The sequence below is a fragment of the Hakea prostrata genome, chromosome 9, assembly GCF_041222555.1.
Source record: "Hakea prostrata isolate BN-2017 chromosome 9, UWA_Hpros_2, whole genome shotgun sequence".
Taxonomy (NCBI): Eukaryota; Viridiplantae; Streptophyta; class Magnoliopsida; order Proteales; family Proteaceae; genus Hakea; species Hakea prostrata.
The window spans coordinates 2,168,746-2,192,182 of NC_142608.1; the positions used below are offsets into that span (position 1 = coordinate 2,168,746).

The 23,437-nt window shown below is 38.1% G+C and overlaps 3 protein-coding genes across 3 annotated transcripts; 2 read left to right on the forward strand and 1 right to left on the reverse strand.

Annotated features, from left to right (window-relative positions):
* Positions 1-232: 232 nt before the first annotated feature.
* LOC149003991 (ABC transporter C family member 3-like) lies at positions 233-9,709 on the forward strand. The gene is made up of 10 exons (XM_089167809.1): positions 233-3,279; positions 3,595-3,681; positions 3,833-4,489; positions 4,572-4,736; positions 7,548-7,842; positions 7,942-8,156; positions 8,350-8,655; positions 8,974-9,037; positions 9,191-9,430; positions 9,518-9,709. Exons 1-10 carry the CDS (start codon positions 922-924, stop codon positions 9,607-9,609), a joined length of 4,479 nt encoding a protein of 1,492 aa, XP_089023935.1. The 5' UTR covers positions 233-921; the 3' UTR covers positions 9,610-9,709.
* Positions 9,710-18,773: 9,064 nt separating this feature from the next.
* Positions 18,774-19,801, forward strand: SLY2 (F-box family protein). Its single transcript, XM_089169569.1, has one exon. The coding sequence runs from the start codon at positions 18,878-18,880 to the stop codon at positions 19,400-19,402; it is 525 nt and encodes a 174-aa protein (XP_089025695.1). The 5' UTR covers positions 18,774-18,877; the 3' UTR covers positions 19,403-19,801.
* Positions 19,802-20,415: 614 nt separating this feature from the next.
* Positions 20,416-23,218, reverse strand: LOC149003993 (uncharacterized). The gene is made up of 3 exons (XM_089169529.1): positions 23,131-23,218; positions 21,286-21,445; positions 20,416-20,612 (listed from the first exon to the last, which is right to left on the reverse strand). The coding sequence occupies exons 1-3, from the start codon at positions 23,131-23,133 to the stop codon at positions 20,566-20,568; spliced, it is 210 nt and encodes a 69-aa protein (XP_089025655.1). The 5' UTR covers positions 23,134-23,218; the 3' UTR covers positions 20,416-20,565.
* Between the last annotated feature and the right edge of the window lie 219 nt (positions 23,219-23,437).

The window sequence follows — 23,437 nt, forward strand, 5'->3', positions numbered from 1 at the left end:
ATACCGAATCCTCGAATAAAGAAAGTAGATAGCTAGTTGGTATGATTCTTCAAAACGTACCTGACAACTAGTGAAGATAGGATATTTATAGTGTAGCAGAGAAGTTACCTTGGCTAGGCAGCGATTGAGTTCGACCTGATCTCTATGACCTACTCTCATTTGTTAAGAAAGAGTGTTTAATTTGCATTATGATTGCTGAGTCCGACTAGGACTCTAAGAATAATTCATTAATCTCGATTTGATTAGGATTCCCATCCCTAATAAGGCGAATGTTACTAGGCGAAAACACTTTGGGTCGCTTGTGGTCCGACCCTATCTTGGTCGAGCCAATTGGACCTGGTCGGTCCTTGTCAGTTTGTATCAACGGGATTTCCATTATCAGGGGAAATGTCAGCCATTCAAGATGTGTTTGGTGTCAATTATCAGGGAAATGTCAGCCTTTGAAGATATGCTTGGTGTCTGTTTTCTTGTGGACTTGGGCAGTCATGGCCACTTTATACATTTTCTAATGGAGTTTATATGTTTGAATCGTGTCTTATCTAACCCAAATGCTGTTATCTAATTTGGTCTTCTCGATTTGTAGAAATTTGGTTTCCAAACTCTGTTCTGCTTTTACCTGTTATGGACATGGTCCTCTCACTCACAGCCCAGGTAGCCAGCCGCCTTGACTTTCTGGGTTCCGTCACTTTCTCTCCTACTTTCTTGTGCATTGAATCTTCTCTCTAGCAAATATTTCCCGGTCAAGTGGTGTGCCTTTGACTTCTGCTGCCATGTCTGTCTCTTGGGTAACCTTGGAATCCACTTATATCAGAGAATCTTCGCCACTTGGGAAGCAAAAGATCCTTCCCAGGTATCGAATCCAATGGAATAAAGAAGAGCGAGTGCGAGCTCGATCTTGTTTTCTGATCAGTATTCCACTGTATGCCAATGTTCCTTCCAGTATCTTCCTCCTTAATGTCCTTCGATGACATTCTGTTTTTCAAGCCCACCTTTGTTCATGGGGTTTCCGCTTCATCGCATCTTGTGTTGTTACTAGCTTTGTTCTGTTATTGGATGCAGAAGAGGCTTATAACACCCAAACCCGAACCTTCAATACAGGGGTTGAGGCACACGCCTTTGTATTATCAATCTTCCTTTTTCGCCTGTCTGAGTATTTTTATCTCCAGTTTTCTCTTTTGCACTTTAAACTATTTCTTCTGGTGTAAAGATGATTGGTCTAACGAAAATCTTGTGACCCAATTGGATTTTGTACTCAGAACATTTGCTTGGTTTGCAATCCCTTGTTACTTGTATTTCCAATTTCGTCCAAATGATCTAAGGTTCCCAATTCTACTAAGAATTTGGGGAAGCTTCTTCTTCCTACTGTCTTGTTCCTGTCTAGTTATTGATGCTGCCTCATACAGCAAGCATCAATCAATACCAAAGCAGTCTTGGATTTCCGATATCCTGTCTGCTTTTGCTGGCTTTTTCTTCTGTTATGCCGGATTCCATAAGAAGGAAACACGAGATAACTGTCTAAGGGAGCCTCTTTTGAACGGTATTATTGATAGAACAAATGGCAGTGTCAAGAGTACTAGCAGTACTTACTCCACTGCCAATTCCCTTAGTATTCTAACCTTCTCTTGGTTAGGGCCTTTGCTTGCGACTGGGAAAAAGAAAATCATAGACCTTGAAGATGTTCCTCAGCTTGCCACCAGTGACTCTGTTAATGAAGTCTTCACAATTTTAAGAAATAAGCTTGAATCAGATAGTGGCAGTGGTGGCAATAGTGTTGGTCGTGATCAAATAACCACACTGAAGCTGATGAAGGCATTGATACTTACAGCACGGGTAGAAATTTTATTGAGTGGAGTATTGGCCCTTGTGTATACAGTTGCTTCTTATGTTGGACCATATCTCGTTGACAGCTTTGTTCAATATCTCGATAGCCCTCACCAACGCAAAAGCAAAGGTTACATGTTGGTTTCCATGTTCTTCCTAGCAAAGCTTGTAGAGTGTCTGTCACAAAGGCACTGGTTTTTTAAGTTGCAACAAGTGGGGATTAAAGCTCATGCTGGCTTAGTTGCTCTGATCTACAGGAAGGGTCTTGAACTTTCAAATGTATCAAGGCAGGGCCACACTAGTGGGGAGATGATTAATTTCATGAGTGTTGATGCAGCAAGGATTGATGACTTTGGTTGGTACGCGCATGACATATGGTTGGTTCCTTTTCAAGTTGCATTGGGACTAGTGATCCTGTACAAGAGCCTTGGGCTTGCTTCGATTGCTGCCCTTTTTGCTACTGTAATTGTGATGCTAGCAAATCTTCCACTGACATCATTGATAGAGAAGCTCCAAGAGAAATTGATGGGTTCAAAAGACCAAAGGATGAAGGCAACATCAGAGATCTTGAAGAATATGAGGATCTTAAAGCTTCAGGGGTGGGAGATGAAATTCTTGGCTAAGATAGTTGAGCTCCGGAGCATAGAGACAGGATGGTTAAAGAAATTTGTTCTTACGGAAGCCATGATCACTTCCTTATATTGGGCTGCCCCCACATTTATATCTGTGGTCACGTTTGGATCGTGTGTGCTGTTGGGAATCCCTCTAGAGTCAGGGAAGATTTTGACTGCACTTGCAACTTTCAGGGTATTGCAAATGCCAATTTATGGTCTCCCAGACACAATCTCAATGATTGTTCAAACAAAGGTTTCCCTTGATAGAATTGCTTCGTTCCTTCGTCTTGATGACCTACGAGAGGATGTAATACAAAAGCTTCCCCTAGGTAGTTCTGAGATTGCAATTGAGATAATCAATGGGAATTTCTCTTGGGACCCCCATTCCTCTGGACTCATATTGAAGGAGCTTAATTTTCAAGTGTACCATGGCTCAAGAGTGGCTATTTGTGGTCCTGTTGGCTCAGGCAAGTCAAGCTTGCTTTCATGCATATTAGGAGAGATGTATAAAGCGTCTGGGACTATCCATTTACATGGGACAAAGGCTTATGTTGCACAATCACCTTGGATACAAAGTGGCAAGATAATAGATAATATATTGTTTGGTAAAGAGATGGACTTCCAGAGATATGAGAAGGTTTTAGAAGCATGTTCATTGAAGAGGGACCTAGAGATTTTACCCTTTGGGGATCAAACTGTTATTGGGGAGAGAGGCATTAATTTAAGTGGTGGACAAAAGCAAAGAATCCAAATTGCACGTGCTTTGTATCAAGATGCTGAAATTTATTTATTCGATGATCCTTTTAGTGCTGTGGATGCTCATACAGGAAGTCATCTCTTTAAGGTAATTCTCATTTCATATTAAATCTTGATACTTCTAATTGGTGTTATTTGATTTCAAGAATGGAGTTTACATTTTTTCAATATATTCATCACTTAGAAATTTAGGACCTTGCTTGTTCCACCTTTATGATATAGAAAAACAAAGTTTTTGCCATAGAAACACATAAGAACACACATAAGCATGAAACTCATCTCTATTATTACTATAATTTATGGTCTTAGCTCTGATAAAATAGTGGCCCCATATTATACCAAAGCTCACTTGGCTCTATGAGGTATTTGTAATTTCCTTTCTATACTAAACTCTTATTTACAGGAATGCTTACTTGGGCATCTTCATTCAAAAACTGTGATTTACGTGACCCATCAAGTAGAATTTTTACCTTCTGCTGATCTCATCTTGGTGAGCATTTATACTCTCTCTCTCTCTCTCTCTCTCTCTCTCTCTCACACACACACACACACACACACACACACTCTCACTCACTCACTTACTCACTTCAACTCAATTAACTTGTTTAAAAGATAACTTCTAACATTTTGTTGTTGGGTAGGTTATGAGAGATGGAAGGATTACTCAAGCTGGAAAGTATGAAGAGATTCTCTGTTCAGGAACTGACTTTATGGAACTTGTTGGTGCACATAAGAAAGCATTGACCGCCCTTGATTCTATGGATTGTGGGACTTCTTTGGGAAATTTAGTTGCTTGTGAAGAGGATAATGCAAGGTGCTCAAAGAAGGCCTTTCAGGAAGAAGAAGAAGAAGAGAAGCAGGAATTGATCAATGCTACAGATGAAAAAGTAGGTCGACCAGAAGGCCAGCCTGTCCAAGAAGAAGAGAGAGAGAAAGGCAGGGTTGGTCTATCGGTTTATTGGAAATACATAACACTAGCACACAAAGGAGCACTTGTTCCATTGATCTTGTTGGCACAAAGCATCTTTCAAATCCTCCAAATTGCAAGCAATTATTGGATGGCATGGGCTACTCCCGTTTCAAAGGATGTCAAACCACATGTTAGCGGCTCAACGCTCATTTTTGTTTATGTTATATTGTCCCTAGGAAGCACTCTTTGTATGCTTGCAAGAACCTTGCTAACTGTAACTGCTGGATACAAAACAGCCACACTGCTGTTCAAGAAATTACATTTGTGCATTTTCCGTGCCCCAATGTCCTTTTTTGATTCCACTCCAAGCGGACGGATTCTCAACCGGGTAATTGTGTACACATACTCTTTTTTATCGAATATCTGTTTTTCTAATTTTAAATTTGAATTCTTTTTATTTTCACATGCAGGCTTCTACGGATCAAAGTGCAGTTGATACGTCTATTCCTTCTCAAGCTGGATCAGTTACCTTCGCTGTGATACAACTCCTAGGAATAATTGCAATAATGTCGCAGATTGCTTGGCAAGTTTGCATTGTTTTTATTCCTGTGCTTGTGATTTGCATGTGGTACCAGGTATTACTATATCCCAGACCAAGTTTGCATATCTTTTTTATGTTTACAAGGCCAAAGTAACAATTCCGTTCAAATATATTATGTCCCCTCAATTTTCACGTGGAACAAAAATTTTTGTTTCATACCATATTTTATTTGATGGCTGATCTAGACAAAGCTAGGATACAATATTTTAAACTTGCTCTAAAAAAAATTAAATCATTCAAAAGCTTATCTCCTTTACTACTTTGATATTACTTAAAGTCTCAGTTATTCTCCTAATCAGAAATCACACCAAATAATCCACTTTCATTTCTTTTAAACCATCATAGTGATGTACACTATCTTATTTTACTTTTTCTTCACTTGCACCCTCATTAATTAGCTAGCCAATCATATGATGTTGCTTTTGGGGCATTTTTACCTTGTTAGACTAGACTATGGATGCGGTTGATAATGGTAAGAAATCAGGTTGATGACTCATACAAAAGGGTGCCATTTGGTTAACAAGATGCCAAATCCAAATTGGCAAGTTTGGGTTCAGTCCTGGGAGAAGGAAACTTCCAATGACCAAGAACGCCTTTTAGTAGGTTTTCGGGAAATTCTTACACAGGCTAATGGTTATGGTGGGATGGCAATAATCCCACAAGTAACCCTAATTTATACTATATAGGGGTACCCTCTGTGAGACAGAGATTATTTCTATTGGAGAATGTGTGATCGACTTTTAAGTAGAAATTGAACCTTGCTTTTGTACTTTTTTTTTTTTGAAAAAGAATATTTGATAGCTGTTCAGAATAATATTCCATGCATATGTGTGACATTTCTTCTCTTTAAAAAAATGCTACTTTGTAGGACAATACATACTATGTTGTGCATTTATTATTCATTTTCTCCATGCAGACAATCAACCCTCAATTGGACTCCATATTTCTACCTATCATATCTCCTTCAACCAAGGCATGCCTTCCCAATTCCTTGGGTTATGTTGTGCATTTATTATTCATTTTCTCCATGCAGACAATCAACCCTCAATTGGACTCCATATTTCTACCTATCATATCCCCTTCAACCAAGGCATGCCTTCCCAATTCCTTGGGTTCCTTTTTTTGTCCTTTCTCTGCTCCCAACAAGAGCAATTCTTCATCCTGGATGCTTTAATAAACAAGGGCATTCTTTTTGGAATATTTTAACCCCATATCTACATAGTGAAACATTTCTGTATATCCTTCTTAATTAATTGACAATCCATAAACTGAAAGTTCTCTGTCCATGCTACAGTTCTCTACATATCTTCATCACTTTCAGGTTAAAAGCGAGCATATTTCTTCTGCTAGCAGTGATAACAAGTTTCTTTCCTATACTTTCAATAAGACCCCCTTGGACTTTGTATATTTCTCATTCTTTACCAGCATCTAGACTGTTGCCTCCTCACTAGCCCCAACAATTCAGAGAAATAATGGGAAAATATATCTGGTGGATTTAGATTGCTATGTGGCCATTCCAAAGAACAGAACTTAATGCAATTTGTGATACTCTTAATCCAGTTTGCTAATTTTCCAGAAGCTCAGTGATTATGACATTGGAGGATCATATTATACCTTCTACATTAAGATTGTGTTTCAGTGCAAACACAAAAACAGCATGCAAATTCATTTGCTTATCAATTGGTCAAGATCTCATTGCCCAACAGAAGGATGGGCAATTCATTCACGTGGATATATGGAAGGGGATCATGTTGACAATAGAGCAAATGTCTTCAAAGTGTGGGTACTCCAAAGAGTGCCAGCCAAATATCAATGGCAACTCCAACTCCATAATGTTTCCATCCGATTTCATCTATCTACAGACCACATGCCTGTCAAAATGGAATCACCTTTCTCATTATGGCCAGGTTACACTAGAATCACTGCTTGAGAATTGTCTCCGTGTCCGAACACCTAGCTATTGCAAAAAGATTAATGAACAAATTGTCTGCATTGACAATGGAGAAATGCAAATATTTCTTTCCAATTAAGATATTAAATTATAGATAGATAGGTATATGGGGTAAATTAAAAGCAGATACATGTACACCAATATTTTGATTTGTATCCAAGTAGCATAACCTTTGTCTGAATTCTGTATTCAGATCCTTACTTGATGAGAGGATTGACACCTATGTAATATATAACTCATATATATTATAATTTGACTTGATGCTATCGAAGTGGATACATTTATAGCTGGATTTATGTCCAATATATTTTAGATATCAAATAGTATGAGGATCCATATCCAATTACTTTCCAGATAAATACCTAAGTAAATAGGTAAGAATTTAAATCTGGAAGCAGTACTCTTCATCCATTTGAACATCAAATCAAAGGTTATACTCCTGAATTTGAGTCATGAGGCAGCCTAATGTGTTGACTCTAATTATAAGGGGATCTGTAATGTCTTGGATTAAACAACATCCATCTCAGAATAATTGCTCTCATCCCAGATTGTTAGAGCTTGCTATAGAACCATTCTTCAGCACTGTTCTTTCTTTTGCCAAAAGAAAAGTAAATCCCCTCTGTTTTTAAAGTGTGTATGAATCCAAAATTCTCATTGTAGCAATGCAAGACCTTCCAAAGTTATTATCTTTCAAGGAAATGGGACCTCATATGGTTTTCTATTCAGATTTTCACATAGATTGTTGATGTAACAATTTAAGAATTATAATTGGGAAATTCCGCATCGATAATATTATGTCGTGCACATAAATTTACTTTTCCTATTAATCATATGTATGTTATACATTCATTTTATTGCATTTTCATTTTTTTAATAACTTGAATTATTTTTCAGCAATACTACATTTCAACGGCACGAGAACTTGCACGGCTTGTTGGAGTATGCAAAGCTCCAATTATACAACACTTTGCTGAGTCTATTTCAGGATCATCAACAATCAGGAGCTTTGATCAGCAACCAAGATTCATGGAGATGAATCTCAAGCTAATAGATTGTTATTCTCGGCCCAAATTTTATAATGCTGGTGCAATGGAATGGTTAAGCATCCGCTTGAATATATTATCATCCCTCACATTTGCCTTATTTTTGGTTTTCTTGATTGCAATTCCAGACGGAGTAACTGATCCTGGTAAACAATTTCAACTAAATGTTTTTCAAAATCATCTTTTAGGCTCCCATGATTGATTACATGTATGGGTACATGAACTTGATTTTTTTTCTTTTAAAGGTGTTGCGGGTTTAGCAGTGACATACGCCCTAAGTTTGAATATGCTACAAGCATCATTCATGAGGAATCTCTGCAATCTTGAGAACAACATCATATCAGTTGAGAGAATTCTTCAATATACATGCATCCCTAGTGAACCTCCTCTTGTAATAGAGATGAATAGGCCTTTTCATGATTGGCCATCTCATGGAAAAATTGATATTGTTAATTTGCAGGTATCCTTTAGCTATCCAATTCTCAATTCCTTCTTTCTTTTATTATCCTTTGTTGAGATTTTCTCTTAGAAACAGGTTGAGGCTGCAAGTAGGATCTCTCTGCAATTGATTGATGACTAGTTAGCCAACATTTTTATTAATGCCTACCAGAAGTAGTCTTGGTTTTGTGCTTAACAATTACTTATTGGTATAGGTCCGTTATGCCCCACACCTTCCTCTTGTATTGCGGGGTCTCACTTGCACTTTTCTTGGAGGAATGAAGACCGGCATTGTTGGGCGAACGGGTAGTGGTAAATCAACTCTCATTCAAGCACTCTTTCGCATTGTAGAACTTGCAGCTGGTCACATTATGATAGATGGTGTTGACATCTCCAAGATTGGAGTCCATGACTTGAGGTCAAGATTAAGTATCATTCCGCAAGACCCAACCATGTTTGAGGGCACTGTGAGAAACAATTTGGATCCGCTTGAAGAGCACACAGATGAACAGATTTGGGAGGTTGGTTTATTTCCATTTTTGAACACTCAAAAAAGTTAAGTTGGAAAAGTACAGTCTGCCATCACTTGTATTGTCATTGAGATTAGAATCTAATGGATTCCCACCTTATACCAAAAAAACATCCTGATTTGGTTGATCCTGTAATGTCAAACTTGTAGGCATTACCTGGACTGTCAGCCCCTCGATTCCTTTTTTCCAGCCATTCAAGTCATTGGATGGTTAAGACCGACTTTAACAGTCAGCTGCATTTGTTTTGTTCTGTTTAGTAATAGTAATTGTGTTCGTTAGGTAGTTGATACACAATATTTGTCATTTCAGGCTCTAGATAGGTGCCAGCTTGGAGATGAAGTAAGGAAAAGTGAAGGGAAGCTTGATACTGCAGGTTTTCTTGTTCTCCTACTTGTTCTTACTTATATTAGCACGTCCATCAGTACAGAATCTTTCAGATTCTTTGATTTTCTGCCAATTTTACTCATGAATTGGTAATATAATCTAATTCCTACTGTGCTTTCAAACCATATGTCTAATGTTACAGTGACTGAGAATGGAGAGAACTGGAGCATGGGCCAGAGGCAGTTAGTGTGTTTAGGCCGGGCTCTACTCAAGAGTAGCAAGATATTGGTTCTTGACGAAGCTACTGCTTCGGTGGATACTGCAACTGATAACCTCATACAGCATACACTTAGGAAACAGTTCTCAGAATCTACGGTTATCACGATTGCACATAGGATCACATCTGTTCTAGACAGTGATATGGTCCTACTTCTTGACAATGGTTAGTACTATCAAATGGGTCCATTTTTACCCCCTCTGTCCAATCTTTTGAAGTGGTCTAGTTTAACATATATTTTGTTTTGAGCAGGCCTTATCGTAGAATATGACTCTCCAACCAGATTACTAGAGAATAAGTCATCGTCATTCACGAAACTTGTGGCTGAGTATACTCAGAGGTGAAATAATTCTGCTTGTGAAGGATTTTACTGATAATTGACTGGAAAAATGTATCTATGCTGTGCATAGTTTGATAATGATAAATAGTATTTTGATTAGAGGTGTTGAGGTTGCATCCACTTGAGACATTATACATCATATTGAAACTCTCCTAAATCCATTGGGTATAAAGTAAATTTAGCACAAGTAGAATAGATGTTTGCCTTTTTCTGAGCTGTTAATTGCACAAGAAAGACAGAAAGGGAAGTTTGAGGCTTCTAGGTCTTCTTTATTCCGGATTTGGAGGGATTACCCCTTCAACATCAAAGACTCTTTCAATGTTTAGCCAGGAAGTCATGGATTTTGTTCGGTGTCTGAAGGTGACAGGATATTGTTGCTGACTTACATAAAACAGACCAAAGAATATCAACATCAAATTTAAAAGCAAAGTCAGGTAAATAATGAGTCACCAGGACTTAAAACCATAAATTTTCCAATCAACTTCTGAATAAACTTTATTCTTGCATTATTTTGACATCATTTTGTTGGGGACTGGTGATAAAAACTGTTTTCACCCTTAGAAAAAGTATGGTCATTTGTTCATTTGAGAAAATTCAAAAAATCCGAATGCAAATTCAGATTTTGAATATTCAGAGATAAATGCTCAAAATTTTCAAGGTTTAGGAGAAAGTATAGATTCTATTCCTTATTCTGTTCTTTTCTTTCCTCTAAACGACCAAAAGCAATCTGGGAAGAAGCCCAGAAATTATTCACCAGAACTGCTCTGTGTTTTGGTGAAATTTTACCAAATTTTTTGACAATTGAGTTTAAAGATTATGATCCAAGAAAAAAAATAGGGTAATTTTCATCTGGACCCCCTGAGGTTTGATCTATGTCATTTTTAGTCCAAAAAAACTGAAATTTTGCATCTGCCTCCCCTGTACTATAAAAAAAGTCAATTTAAGGACAAATTATCACTTTCATGACAAATTTACCCTTTTTTTAATTTAAACAAAAAACATAGGAAATAAAAATGAAAAAAAAAATTAAGTTAATATTCATTTGTGATTCTCGAAATCCAGTTCTTCAAAACTGTAGCGAAACACCACAAAGCAACCGTCTAAGAACATCAAACACTTGAATGTTTCTTCTTTCAACTCATTTAACTTTGAATCCCTAGCTTAAAGCTCTCTTGCTTCACGGGGCTACTTTGGAAAACTCAGGTAAGTGGAAACAACATTCAAGGATTTGAAAAAGGTAAATTTTCATTAAGTGATGAGAAATCCGAAGAGAAATAAAAAGGGGAAAAAACCCTAGTTTTGAAAAAAAAAAAAAAATCTATGCAATTGCAGAAAGGTTGATGGAGCGTCAGATATGAGAAACCATGGCTAAAGTCGAAGATGTTGTGAAGCAATCATTGGGGATTTGGGAGAAGTTGTTGGCATGTGCCATTAACCGTTATGGAACCAATAGCTGGGACTCTGTGGCTATGGAAATACAGAACCGAAACACTTCTCTTCGTCTTCTGACGCCACAGAACTGTAAACAGAAGTATCATGACCTTAAACACCGGTTCATGGCGAAAGACGATAAGAAGATAAATCTGAAACGTCCGTCGATAAGAAAGATGTGATTCCATGGCTCGAAGATAAGACTATGTCGGAGAAGACAAATCTGAAACTTCCAACTATAAGAAAGATGTGATTCCATGGCTCGAAGGGTTAAGAAAACTTCAAGTGGCAGAGTTTCGACGCGAGGTTCAAGGGCATGATGTTTCGATCTTAAACAACTCTTTTGATTTCGAATGGCATGATGTTTCGATCTTAAACAACTCTTTTGATTTCGAAATGCTAACAATCGTATTTCTCTGGTTCAAAGATTTGAATTTGAATTTGAATTTTTTTTTTCATTTTTTTTCCATGTTTTGTTTAAATTTAAAAAAAAAAAGAATAAGGGCAAATTTGTCATAGAAGTGATAATTTGTCCTTGAGTTGACTTTTTCTATAGTACAGGGGAGGCAGATGCAAAATTTCAGTTTTTTTGGACTAAAAATGACATAGACCAAACCTCAGGGGTCCAGATGAAAATTACCCAAAAAAATATATTTTAGTTTATCCCCCTAACCCCCACACCATATGGGTCCCCACTTGTAATGGTGATCAATTCTGACCAAAGGAAAATTGAAGATGGCAACACAGTCAGTGTGAAAATTATTTTTCCATATATTGTAACGGTCTACTCTGCACAACCTCACACCTGCTTTCTGGTTTTCACACTATTATGAGTGGTGAGCACCAACCCAGAATTCCAAGGCTCATCCCTGATCCTCACAATGATTGACCGTGTTGAGTTTGTGTTTTAACTTCTACTTCTTAGCTTTATGTGGTGATCCACTCTCCTGTTGAAGAGAGGTTGCCTTGCCTCTTTTTGTCAATCAGTAGATGATGGTCATGCACTTGTTTTTCTTCAAAATTAAATTTTAGTTGCAGTGAGCAGTAAAGAAGTTCATTCATTAACCTTGGCGTTTGGCTCTATGTGGAATTCGGATTTACCTTCTGCATCTCTCTCTCTCTCTCTACACATTAGGAGAGTAGGGTACAAAATTGAAAAATTATGTATTCTGATTTTTAGTTCTGGTTTTCTTTACAAAGAATCGTACTTGCTTGTGTGTTTTATCCTGTTGTCACCAGTTGAGTGGAGGAAGAGAAAGTCTCAATGTTCCTATTTGATTTATATATAAATCCTGTAAGGTTAATATATGTCTTTTCTTCAGCCATACATGCATTTTCAACTTTTCTCTTTGACATTTTTCTCAGTTGTTGCCATTCCCAAGTAAAAGGGTAGAGAAACCCAGAGACTCTTGTTGATTACTATTTTTAGAGTAAATTATAAATTGTACTTTTTCTTACTCTAAATTTAGATTGCAAACTCTCAAAATTACAAATTTTATATTCCTAACATTTTATCTAAGATTTTGTTAGGGCTTGTTTGGTTACATAAATCCAAAATTCATGAATGCGAGATTTATACCTGAATCTCTAGATTCATATTTTTACACTAAAAACGTAAATCTATAAATTTATGGATATGGGGTGAAATTCAGAGATTTCATCCCTACTATAAAAACACTAAACATTTGTGCATTCACAAAAATCATAGATGAATCCACATATTTGATTATCCAAAGAGTTAATTTTATAAATTATGACTCCATAAATTTGAAATCTCCAAACCCATGTAACCAAACAAGCCCTTAACTCATGTGTGAAATGTTTATATTATCTTTAGTACCTCACTAAAGTCAAATGACATAAATACCCTTTTTAGATTCTTTCTTAAACAATCCTTTAAGTGGGTAGAACACCTTGCCGAAAATGGCCCACCTTCGTCGGTAACTATAACCCCGTCGAAAAATCTCGCCACCCACGTCCCCTGCAGGAAAATCTCGCCACCTGTCGGAAAATATGTATCTTCAGCTCATAGAAGATGTCACCATTAACACTAACAAACGTACCGTACCCACTTACCTTACCTCCCTCTAGTAGCATTAAATTTTATAAAACTTAACATTACACTACTTCCAGAGAAGAGCAAGTAGGGAGACACGAAAACCAAAACATCCATGGCGATGAGTAGTTCATGACTGGTGATGTTCACTCTCACGATTTTGCTTCAGTGATGCGCATTTATACTAAGCTGCGAACAGCTCAGATTGAGCCAGCAAATAAAAACAAATTGTAGCTATTGATTTTGCTCTTGTGAAGTTTGAATGTTTTAAGTAGATACACCGGTTCGGCTCAAGACATTTTTAAACTAAACCGGCTCAAATTTAGACCGAACTTCAATTCAAACATTTCAAATCGAGGGAAACTACCCTTGTCTTCTTCATTCTATTGAGAAGCAATCTGAGAAGAGAGAGAAAGAGAGATCTCCGAGTGAGCTACGCAAGGGTTTTTCCGACGAATGAACTAAGGAGAGAGAGAGAGAGAGAGAGAGAGAGAGAGAGAGAGAGAGAGAGAGAGAGAGAGAGAGAGAGAGCGAGCAAGCATTGAAGGTTTTACAACTTACCAAGGAAGCAAAATGCAGGATGCGTTGCAGGAAGAGAAATGCAGAATTGCTCTCTCTCTTTGAAATCTTTCTCCTCCAAGTTAGGCTCGAACGAGAATGAAACAGAAGAGGGTAAGTTTCCCTCGAATTTCGGAATGTTGAGCTCGTCGTCGTCTGAAAAACATGATTGAAAGTTTCTCTTTCTCTGTTTCGCAGGCTCTCTCTTTCTCCTTAGTTCATTCATTGGAAAAACCCTAATTTTTTGCCCTGACCTTGGCCCTGATTTTGGCCTTAATTTTGTCTCTGATGCTTGATCTCAATGAATTAGGAACATGGATAAGGATAGGGTCAATCAGGGCCAAGGACAAACATGGCCAAATATAGGGCCAATTAGGGCTAGGGCTAAGGATAGAGCCAATCAAGGCTAGAGACAGGGCTAACTATGGCAAGGGATAGGACCAATCAGTGGCCAGGGCTAGGGATAAACGGGGCCAGAAACAAGGTCAAGTATAAGGCCAATCAGGGCTAGGGATATGGCCAATCAGGGCTAGAGACATGGCCAATCAGGGACAGGGATAGGGCAAATCAGGTGGGAATGGACTTGGCTTGGCCATGTAGGGCTTAGGGTTAGGGACAATATCCTTGGCCCTGAATTAGGGTCAGGGCGGGAATGGGCTTAGATTAGAATATATAGGGCTGGGCTTGAGATTGCAAAAGTCTGGCCTTGTTGCGGCCTTGATTTGAACCTATGGAAGTGGATGACCACGAAGAAGACCCGACCACTCTAATGGATTTTAAGAGGGAGAAAATCAGTCCCAAAAGCATTAAAAGAAGATCTTGGTATGCCTGAAAATCGATGTTAGATGACTGAAATGTCAAGGTAAACTATACCAATGATTACACCTTGAAATGAGCTTTCTACCCTTTGAAGTCCATCGAAATCAACCTTTGCATGAAGGATATAGAGGGCCGGTGAATTGGGGCCAGTTGCACGGCTGGATCGATCTCCCTTACCTAGATTCAGGGTAGTTTCGAGATTTGGGGTTTAAACCCCTATTTTATGTCTCTCCTACCTCAAAAACAATTGTTTCTGCTAGAGGGAGGCTTGAGAGCTTGGGAGTACTGGTGAAGACCTTGAAGTTTGGTGGAATTCTTGCACGTGGAGAGACATGAGAGACATCTGCCTCAACATATGGGGATGACCACAGGGTTAAGGAGTGGGGTCTAACAAACGCCTCCGATTGAGGATATCATTCCTAGGTGGAGAAGGATACTGGACCAAAAGGGCACTAGGCATGAGGGAAGGTATATGGACTACATGTGATACGATACTTTATGAACTTGCATTGGCCTAGGTTTATCCCTGACATGTGCTAGTTCTCAGACCAATGGTGATGTGAGACAGTGGTGACTCAATCCCCAGCCATGGTTTGATGTGACTTAACCCAATTTCCGCGGAGAACCCAACAGACGTCTCATGTTGAGGGAGAGTGACGAGACCACCCAGAGGAGGCTGATGTGTAACTTAATGCGTGTCTATCATAGAGACTTCATTGTTAAAGTTAAGAGCATACTTGCATACTCATTCATTTATTCATCTCATTTATATGTATACATAGATTGATTATTGAAATGTGTGATGGATGTATGATATATGGTTATGTTGGTCTCATAGAGTTCTGTTGAACTCACTTCTTTATATATATATATATATATATAGGTCTCCGTTCAAGTGAAGAGTATGTCGCCGCCTGAATTCTATGAGGGACCGATAGACAAGGATGTGGGGGCACATGGAGACTCGTGCCCATGTTCGGATTGCTCTTATGGAGTCGAGTAATATTGAGGCCATGACGATCACCTATGAGATAGTAGTTGCCCTTGTGACCATTTGTTATATCCTTCTTATAGAACCAATAGATGTGGCACTACCTAGTATTTTGACCCACTCTGAGAACATAGGCTTCCACTATTGAGCAATCTTTTTTTAAAACTCTGATGTTTGACTTGACTAACTTTGGATAATGACTTTGAATTCAAATTCATGGATAGTTGTAACAACTTTGATATTATGACCTTGATTTGATACTTTATTTTCTTTTCTTGCTCTTGGATTATGCTACATCGTATTATTGTAATGGATTGACATTGAACCTAGATCCTGTAGTGTTATCACCCCCATAGGTATTCAGGTGAGTCTAGATTCGGCTAGGTGGGGTGTGATAGTAAGAAACGTCGTCTCTAAAATTCTCAAACCCAACCCCAAGCTTACATATTCAATTGAGGCTAAATGCAACAGTGAGACATGGCAGGGGATCATCAAAAAGCTATGGCCCAACGGTAGAAGAGGGATTTTTCGGCGGGGGACGGTGGGCAAAGAGATTTTCCTACAGGGGGTGGTTTCCGGCGAAGTTGGGCAGTTTCTTGCGAAGTATAGGTAGACACCCAAAGGGTTAGGTATGAAAGGGTTTAAAAAGGATATTTATGTCATTTGACTTTAATGAGGGTAATATGGACATTTTACACATGAGTTAACAAAACCTTGGATGGAATATTAGGAGCATACAACTTGTAATTTTGAGAGTGTAATTTGTAATTTAGGGTACTAAAGCATGCAACCCAGAGTTTAAGCCCTACTAATGCATGTAACTTGTAATTTACTCATATTTTAAATTTTCCTAACCAGCTTTGTTCCACGGGAAAAGATCTCATGATTAATTGTGGGTTTAGTGAAAACATGAGATTCAACAATGTAAGATGTAAGAACGGAAGCAGGAAAATAAGGTTAATAGTCACACTGGGGAGGGGATGGACATCAACAGTGCTTGATGAGATTGGTTGGGCTTTGACTTGACATTGACCAGACATTATAAGACAACCCACTGACTAACCTAATATCAAATTGATGTCAATCAATTACTAAGGCAGTGTAGATATGTATTCTAAGATGATTCTCTTAATTTCTTGCTAAAGAAAATTAGAATTCTCACTCTTAAGATTCCAGGGTCATCAAGAGAAAACTTTGTCCCATTAGTTCTGTATGGAAGTAAGAGAATTGAAAAGGTGATCGAGTTCTACTGTTGCTACTATTAGATTAAACAAAAAGTAACTACTTCCAGAAACCCAATTGGAGAATCGTAAAAGTAGCTTTCCATACTTCACCAGATCAAATCTGTGAGGAAGAGTTGTTTCTTATTTTATGAAGGAAAGTGTTCCATTGTAAGCTTGTAAATGAGCTAATTTATACCAATTAGAAACAGCAACTTTCTGATTTTTCGTTTCACTTTCTTCCTAAATATTATATATAGATTGAATACACAAATGTAAATTTCCCTGGCCATTTTCTTCTGTTTGTGGAGACTCCATTGAGCAGGAAAAAAAAAAAAATAAAGTAGCATATTTTGGGGTTCATATAGTATATATTGATCCATCTTCTTGTAATTTTGCAATGCATTGAAATGGGTCAGTGCATCTCTAATGAGTCCAACAAACAAATCCATACAACACACAGACAAAAACAAACTTCTTATCACGTCCTTTCCACAATCCACGTTCAGACACACAGATATGCTTCTCTCTCTGTAGCCTGTAGACAGATTGATATATAGAATCCAAGGAGAACCCTTGTAGATCTTTGCCTGAACCATCTATCTTATATATAAATAAGTTTCCTTCTCTTTCTCTCCTGGGTTCGTTTGTCAACGATGGTTTGCACTTGTTTGTTAGGTTTCTTTCAATCAATAGGACCGTTGGGATCTATTTATGATTAATTAAAGGATGTATTATAAATGTTTCATTTGTTGTGACCTGTTTAAGTCAAAATGAGGAACAGTCAAAGGAAGAGAAACCATAGAATAATAGTTGAGACGCATTAGAGAGTTATTATAGAGTAGGCAGTAGCCGCACTGCACGTGAATACATTGGTTATTGGTTGGAACTTGGAATTGATGCCCAGGCGTGTAGAGATTTGTGTTGAAATATAAAACACAACAACTATTTTCAGTTTTTCTTTGTTTTTTTTATCTACTCTTTCAAGTGCATTTTCACATTTAATATTTCTCAGGATGAACACAAGTTGAGTATGTAAGAGTAATTCATGGGGAAAAAAAGAAGAATCTAACCAGTTGGGTAGCTGATTGTTTTTTTATGGTGTTTAACCCAAAAAAGAACAAACAAACTTTTTTTCGTACTGTGAAATTTGAGAGTTTTGACCGGTAGGTTCTATGCTTTTTCTCTATTGCATATTAAGAAGGAGGTCCACATGAGACTTACTGGAGATTCTACTTTTCGACCACACAGTAGAGGTGTGACCCACTTATGAAGTATGAAGGAAACACAAATCTTTACTACCCACGCATTGATTTGTGTCTAGTACAAGAATCACGGAGTCCAAATCCTCTCCACTCTGTCAACCCATACAAGTGTATACTCACACTCACATTTGAATCACACAACCACTTATTTTGGGGGATAAACTCTAGCATAGAGGTGTCAAATGATTTTTTTTTGATAGAATGTGTCAAATGATTTGGTTGGTCCAACTTAAGTTTTTTTTTGTCCTCCTATTCTTGGTTTGATCATTGTTCTTGGGTTATGGTGAATTTTTTTTTTATTTTTTAGCCTCAAAAGAAATTATCAGTCAATTATCTAGAGGACTTCACAACCTAAATTTACTTGATCAAAATTAAGATTTTCCTTCTTTTCATTCCCCACAAGAAAACAAAAAACACAAGGGAAAACCTAATTTGGTTGGCAAGCTTTAATCTGATTTCCAATAGTAGAGAGTTGGTAACAAGTTGCAACGGATGGAAAGTAGGTGGCCACCTTTAGGCATCTACAAATCTTTCTTCCTTTCCATGATGAAGAAGAAGAAACTGAGAAGGAAAAACAACAGCAAAAACAACAAACATCTGCTTAACCCGAGAAAGAGTAAGAGATAGCAATAAAAGAAAAAGCATTGCTTCGAGGTCTCACCCTTTGGACTCTTTTCTTTGGCTCCTTCCCTTCTCTCGATACCCCCATTGAGAACCCCTTTGGAGTTTGGACTCTCCAACAGTCCTCTCTCTCTCTCTCCCCTCACAAGTCAAATCTCTCTTACCCATTACCCTACAAATACAAGCTACCTCTCTGCTCTCTCTCTCTCTCTCTCTCTCTCTCTCTCTCTCTCTCTCTTGCAAATTCATTGCTTCAGTTCACTCACACTGTATCAACCAAATGGAGATGGTGGTGGGATGAACATATATATATGTATGTATACATAATGGCTGAGGAAAGAGAAAAGAAGGTGAAGTTAGAGGTGGAGATGATGAAGTTGTTCTGCATAAACGACCACAGAGATTTACTGGTGGAGATACTGAAGCGGCTGGATGGGCGGTCACTTGGGGTGGCAGCTTGCGTTTGCCGCTTGTGGCGTTCTCTAACTCGTAATGACTGGCTCTGGGAGAACATCTGTTTCCGGCATGTTTCACCACCACCTTATGGTGTGAGGCCGGTGGTGATGGCTTTAGGTGGGTATCGCCGCCTCTACATGGTGTGCCTCCGCCCATTACTCATGACTCGCCGTCGTCGTGAGTCTCGTAACTCGGAGCGAATGAGGAGTTATAATAATAACAGAGTTTGGACTCGGGAAGAAGTGCAGCTCTCTCTCTCCCTCTTCTCCATTGATTACTATGAGAGGTTGGGCTTAACTGCTGAACCCACTTCGTCATCGTCTTCTTCTTCTACGTCCACTTCTTCCCTTATGTTCCTCTGCAAGGCTGTAAACGTCTGATCTGATGCTTCCCCTGCTCGTTCATGGTAACTGAAGAAAATAGTTTTTTTTCTTTAAATTTATATTTTACTATGTTAGTATTATTGTTATTATTATATTATTGGTTGTCCATTGAAGCTGGAACTTAAATAAATATTTGATTTTTATGTATCTGATGATGTTCTGAGCTTCATTCATTTCTTGATCAATGCCACTAGCAGAGTTCTAAAATCGCCATTGTTAACATGGAAGCAATTTTCAGTAGTTTGTCAAAGATTTTAGATTTCGATTTGATGGCACTACCAGTCTCTAGCATTTGGGTGTAACAGATAATCGGTAAGAGCTAGCTTTGTGGGGTTCATGATGGTACAGGTACAGCAAGAGCAACACAGTTTCAGATTGGGTAACCGTGATATTTTTTTGAAGGGTGGGTGTCACTGCAAAGTGACAATTTCTGTGATGGGTAATCAACTAGTTGTGGAACCCACGTTTGGTGAAAGCTCATGGAAGCAGTTCTCGAGATAGAGAATACTATTAGAAATATTGCAGATTTTAGAACAAACATCCCTTTTTTGCAGTTGAAGAAAACTGCTAACAGAAAAAATATGTAATTCCAAGCAAGAAAAGGAAAGCGGTGGTTAGAGGATGTCCATGTCAGTGATTAATGTTTAAGGAATCAAAACTTGAATCGGCTGAAGAGTCATCCCTGGCACTTCAGATCTAGGGTTTTGGCCAATTCATCAATATATCCTATCTGATTCTATCTCATTCTTGCCGATTCAATTGACTCGGTTATGCAACTGTACCAATATGACCCGTCACAAAGAAGAGGATTGATCTGAAGTTAGAAAAAGCTGAATCTCGATACAGTGTTTACTAAAAATTTTGAACCAAGATGACCCAATAAAGCTGATTCCCCAGTGTTCTTCAGAAAGTGAAGGTGAGACTTGAGAGATCAGCAGTTTTACTGTATCGATATTCAGCCTTTACAATGAGCTTGTCCCATGCCAAAGCTGGTAAACCACATTTAGATTCAGTGAACACGATTTTATTTATTGGAAACAAAAAAAAGGAGCCAGTTCTATTGCAGAGCTCTCTCTACCTAACACACTTAATTTCCAAGGTTGGTGCTGCAACCCACATAACACATCTCCATGTTCACTGAAAGTTCCTCCTCCATAGTCTCAGGCCACCCCACCACTCGTAGCCATCCTTAGAATCTGAAACAGGGCTGCCAACATAGAAGAACTGGATCAAAACTTAACAGATTTACAGTCACATAATCTAAGATTAAAGGTTCTTGAAACATTATTCATCTGCATAATCTCTGAATCTAATCATACACTAGCAAGCATCACTTCCAACTTCCAACTATAACAGCTTAGGTCCTCTGGTAGACAAGTATTATCAAGAATTAACACTTACCATTCAACATTGAATAGAAGGGGGAAGCTGAGAATTACCACTCACATGTAAATGTATCACTAATGTCAAACATGGACTTTTTTTACCGGAAAAAAAATAATAATAATAAATAACATAAACATGGAGAAGGTTCAGAACAGCCAGAGATGGACTCTCTAAACAGCAGGTGATAGTGACCCAAAAATTAGTGTAATGGGTCCATGGAGATTTCGCAAGAATTATCAATAAAAGGGCATCCTCACTAGGCAATATTAACATAATAATAAGAAAATAGCATTCTATTGACATTTATGAGAAAGGGATCAGGGGCAGAGGTTTACAGGCATAGCTTGTTAATATGAATCGGCAGACCTCCCAACAGTTTTGGTCACTACTTAGTCATTTTGCAATATGCAGTAATGTAGCAAAGGCATTTAACAAGAGCTATAGATCAGAATTTAACTGATAAAGGATGTCAAGAGTGGGAGGAAAGAGCATACATGATCCGACGACCACGAAAACAAAAAACCCAAGGACAATTGGCGTGACTGGGTAATCATGTCCTTTCTTCTTCACTGAGGTTAGAGGTACTGATCCCCTCTTTGTGATATTTTTCTCATACTTCGCCACTTTTTTGTCTGCAAGGCGCCTGGAGGTAGTCTGTCAAACAAGAATGCATCATAAGCCCAAAATTCCAAGACATCAACCAGCAAGGATGGAACAGTTGAACTGCACGGAAATGGCTAGCTCAAACAAACTGTATTCAACGTGGAATCATTGGACCATTACATGTCAGATTAGTAGTAACAGAGACAAAATTGTTAATAAAGTCCATGCCGATGCTGTTAAGAGGCAAATTAAGCTGCAAAACCATTTAACAGTGCTTACCCAATGGAGGTTAAATTACTGAATTGGCAATTTTGTTCTGGTCATTGTGCAACTTAGCAATGCCAATAACACATATGACTGTATTTCTGTCATTGAGCATATGTAACAGACTTCTTCAAACTAAGAATAAAGCCATTCATTATAAAAAAACAAAGAAGGTGAAAATTCTACAAAATGGGTTGAGGGAGCATCCACTCATCTATGGTCACTAAAACTGAGGTATCTCTTATACCCTCTACTGTTCTCCAATACCCTCCATGCCATCTGAGGCACTCGGTACAGGGAGTGTAAAACCTAATTTACTTGGCAAAGGTTTCCAAGAATAGTCTTTTATGAATACCTATGAAGCTAAATTAATAACAGGAGCAAAAGAAACTGTCATAAGAAATAACAATAAAATATAAAACAGGACTTAAAACTGAACAACTTTGCAACTTAAGCTCTGAAAAGGATTCATAGAAGCCTGTGTGCTCTGTGGACACATACCCAGCTTGAAGTAGGCTAAAAACCTAAAACACTTGCCATATCAATATATCATCTCAAAGACAAGGTAACTGAGAGGTCCTTGCTTCTAAGTTTTCTCATTGAGGCTGAAGTATTTTGAGGGCCCAAGGCTTATTCTCCGAGCCTCACATCATCATACACTGGTATTAGATGAGCTTCAAGCAGAAAACGTTGTGTTGTAAGGGGTTGAGTCCACGCACAATCTTTATGAGCTTCAAGTGAATACTTACATGAATTAGGGCGGGAGGTGCTGAACTAATAGAAAATAATTTGTTCCAAATCCCAAATACAGACTAAAAGTTTTCCATAAAGATCTTGACTACATGTCCTTTGTGTAAATCATGGTCAGTAGTGACTTTCAATGAGGACACATCCAGAGGGACCAAAAAATTTCACAAAAATAAGAATTAATTATTTTTTTTTTTTGAAGAAAATGTAAGAAAATCCACATCCATGATCCATCAACACCCATTTATCTTAATCAGCTCCTTCTCGTTCCCTTTGGGTGAGGAACAGAAAAAAATTTATTACTAACTCGAGATGCATGTCCAAAAATACGAAAACACCCAATAGAATAAACTCGGTTTAGAGCTCATGAAATGCACAATCCGAATAAGTGAGCAGCATCCATACTGATATATGCAAAGCATCCGACGCTGAAAAAACGATCCAAAATTCTTTCTAAGAGTCTAATGAATCGTATGAACATGCACATTCTCCTTATCCATGATAAGGGAGGTTTGGGAGTTTGGGGAAGGGAGAAGAAGTGCCATAGACAAAGAAAAACAGATAGATCAGGGAACCCAATGGTGGTAAAAGGTATTAAGAGGAACAATTCAGCAAAAGAGAAAGAAAAATCAAATAAATAGCAATAAAGAACACAGAATCACTGGATTGTAATCAAGATTGAAGGAGAAGAGTAGGGAGATAATTTAGACAGTGAGAAATTTTACCATTATGCTTCTTGGAGTTTGGGAAGCACAAGTTTCGAAGTTCGAACCTTACGCTGCCCTGCAACTGCAATTCCAATACAAGTTTCTGTATCACAAAAAGACTTAAATCGGAGAAACAAAAAAAACGCCACGGCTAGCCGAAGCCATAAATTTGCCACGTGGAAAATGTTTTATAGCATTAGTTTGCCACGGCAGTCGTTGGGGCCGGCGACATGCTCTTGAATTATTTGAAATTTTAAAAATTCTTATATATTTTTTTTATTTTTTTTTCACTTTACGGGCCATAAATTAGTACCTTTAAAAAATT

Bases quoted from the DNA above. Each gene is read 5' to 3' on its own strand.
- LOC149003991 (XM_089167809.1), top strand. From the start codon at position 922: ATGCCAATGTTCCTTCCAGTATCTTCCTCCTTAATGTCCTTCGATGAC. The intron at 4,490-4,571 runs GTAATTGTGTAC...TTTCACATGCAG, and splicing joins GCGGACGGATTCTCAACCGG to GCTTCTACGGATCAAAGTGC. The intron at 8,157-8,349 runs GTATCCTTTAGC...TTATTGGTATAG, and splicing joins TTGATATTGTTAATTTGCAG to GTCCGTTATGCCCCACACCT.
- LOC149003993 (XM_089169529.1), bottom strand. The intron at 20,613-21,285 runs GTATGCTCTTTC...CTATGTTGGCAG, and splicing joins TTTCGTGGTCGTCGGATCAT to CCCTGTTTCAGATTCTAAGG.
- SLY2 (XM_089169569.1), top strand. From the start codon at position 18,878: ATGTATGTATACATAATGGCTGAGGAAAGAGAAAAGAAGGTGAAGTTA.